Source organism: Trichechus manatus, unplaced genomic scaffold (genome assembly GCF_000243295.1).
Source record: "Trichechus manatus latirostris isolate Lorelei unplaced genomic scaffold, TriManLat1.0 scaffold00075, whole genome shotgun sequence".
NCBI classification, from domain to species: domain Eukaryota; kingdom Metazoa; phylum Chordata; class Mammalia; order Sirenia; family Trichechidae; genus Trichechus; species Trichechus manatus.
In genome coordinates, this window is record NW_004444011.1 from 12,785,207 (window position 1) to 12,786,623 (window position 1,417).

At 40.3% G+C, this 1,417-nt stretch overlaps 1 protein-coding gene across 1 annotated transcript in view; it reads left to right on the forward strand.

Moving 5' to 3' along the window:
• Window positions 1–1,417, forward strand: part of CUBN (cubilin) — a 396,867-nt gene that overhangs the window by 48,032 nt on the left and 347,418 nt on the right. The window contains 1 exon segment of the mRNA XM_004391280.1: window positions 1,176–1,219. Within this exon segment, the coding sequence (XP_004391337.1) occupies window positions 1,176–1,219 (44 nt within the window).

The window sequence follows — 1,417 nt, forward strand, 5'->3', positions numbered from 1 at the left end:
CCCAGCCAGAGCCAATGTTCTCAGTGCCATGGGCCAGGCCTTCAGCCTCGGCATGCCAGGCAGGCAAGGTGCCAGAACCAATTTCCTTCCACCACCAATGGATGAGAAGACTGTTCTTAAGAGGTGTTCAAATCCAGTTTCATGTCCTGTTTCACTTACTTAAGTCTGGAAGCTTAAAGAGGTTTAATAACTTGCCCAAGATCACATAGCTAATCAGTAGGCCAGGATTCAATGCTATCTTACTGCTGTAACAATTTAATAACAAAAGCGGGAGATTTGTCAAATCTGTTAGAGTCAAACTTCAGGGCAGGGTTGGCCACTGAGTTTGTGCAGTCAAACATTTCATTGTGATTGTCACCAACTGACTAGACTTGAGATCAGAGGCATGCCCTCTTGTTTGTAAACCTGGGTAAATTATTTGACCTTCCAGTGTTTGCACTAGAGTCTAGCAGTTCTCACCTGCATGTGTGCATTAGAATAGTCTGTGGCCTTGCTGTAAATAGTAATAGACAGCTCCCTCCTAGACCCACAGAGACCAAATCTCCAGGGGAGGCCATGTGCTGAGTCTCTGAAAATATGGACTCTGGACTCAGAGACTGCCTGGGTTTGAACCCAAACTTCATCTCTTATTCCCCTCAACACGTATTTGTAGAGCACCTACTGTGAGCAAGGTGCTGTGCTGGGTCCAGTGGTAAGCAATTAATAAGACATAGACCATAACCTCAGAGAGTTTATAAGGTCTGCCTGCATTCCCTGGGCGTTCTTAGAAAGTGGAGCACAAAGTGGAGCACTAATAATAGCAGCTGTTCTTTTATGAAAACATCATTAAGGCACTGTGCTAAGCAATTTTATTATAATTCTTGAAATGGCAAGAATGGTAGGAATTATTATTATTGTTCCCATTTTAAATATGAGAACTGGAGACTTATAGAGGTTAATAACTTGCCCAAGGTCACATAGCTTATAAGTAGCCAGGATTCAAACCCAGGTCTGCCTGACTTTGGAGTCCGAGCTGAGCTGCTGAGTACTTCATTACTCCATCCTGCCGAGGAAAACCTACACAGCTATTGTTCTGCTTAGTGAGTTTACTGTTTTAGTGGTTTTCTGCATGTGATAAGTTTACAGCTGGTAAAACTAGACAGAAGTTGAAAAAACAAGACTTTTTTCACTCCTAGTTCTCAGGGGCTAGTGAAATTTGCAAATAATAATATTCTTGAAGGTAATTGGCCAGTGATAATCTTTAAAAACTAAAAATCAGAAAAATAAATTATTTAAATTATAGGATGGGCAATGTGTCCTTAAATTCCTTCTTTTCTGTTGGGGAGAAAAAAGAGAAATAAAAGACTTATTTTCCTATTGGTCACCCTATTTTCCCCAAATATCAAATGAATATATACAGTTATAAAATATAAAGAAA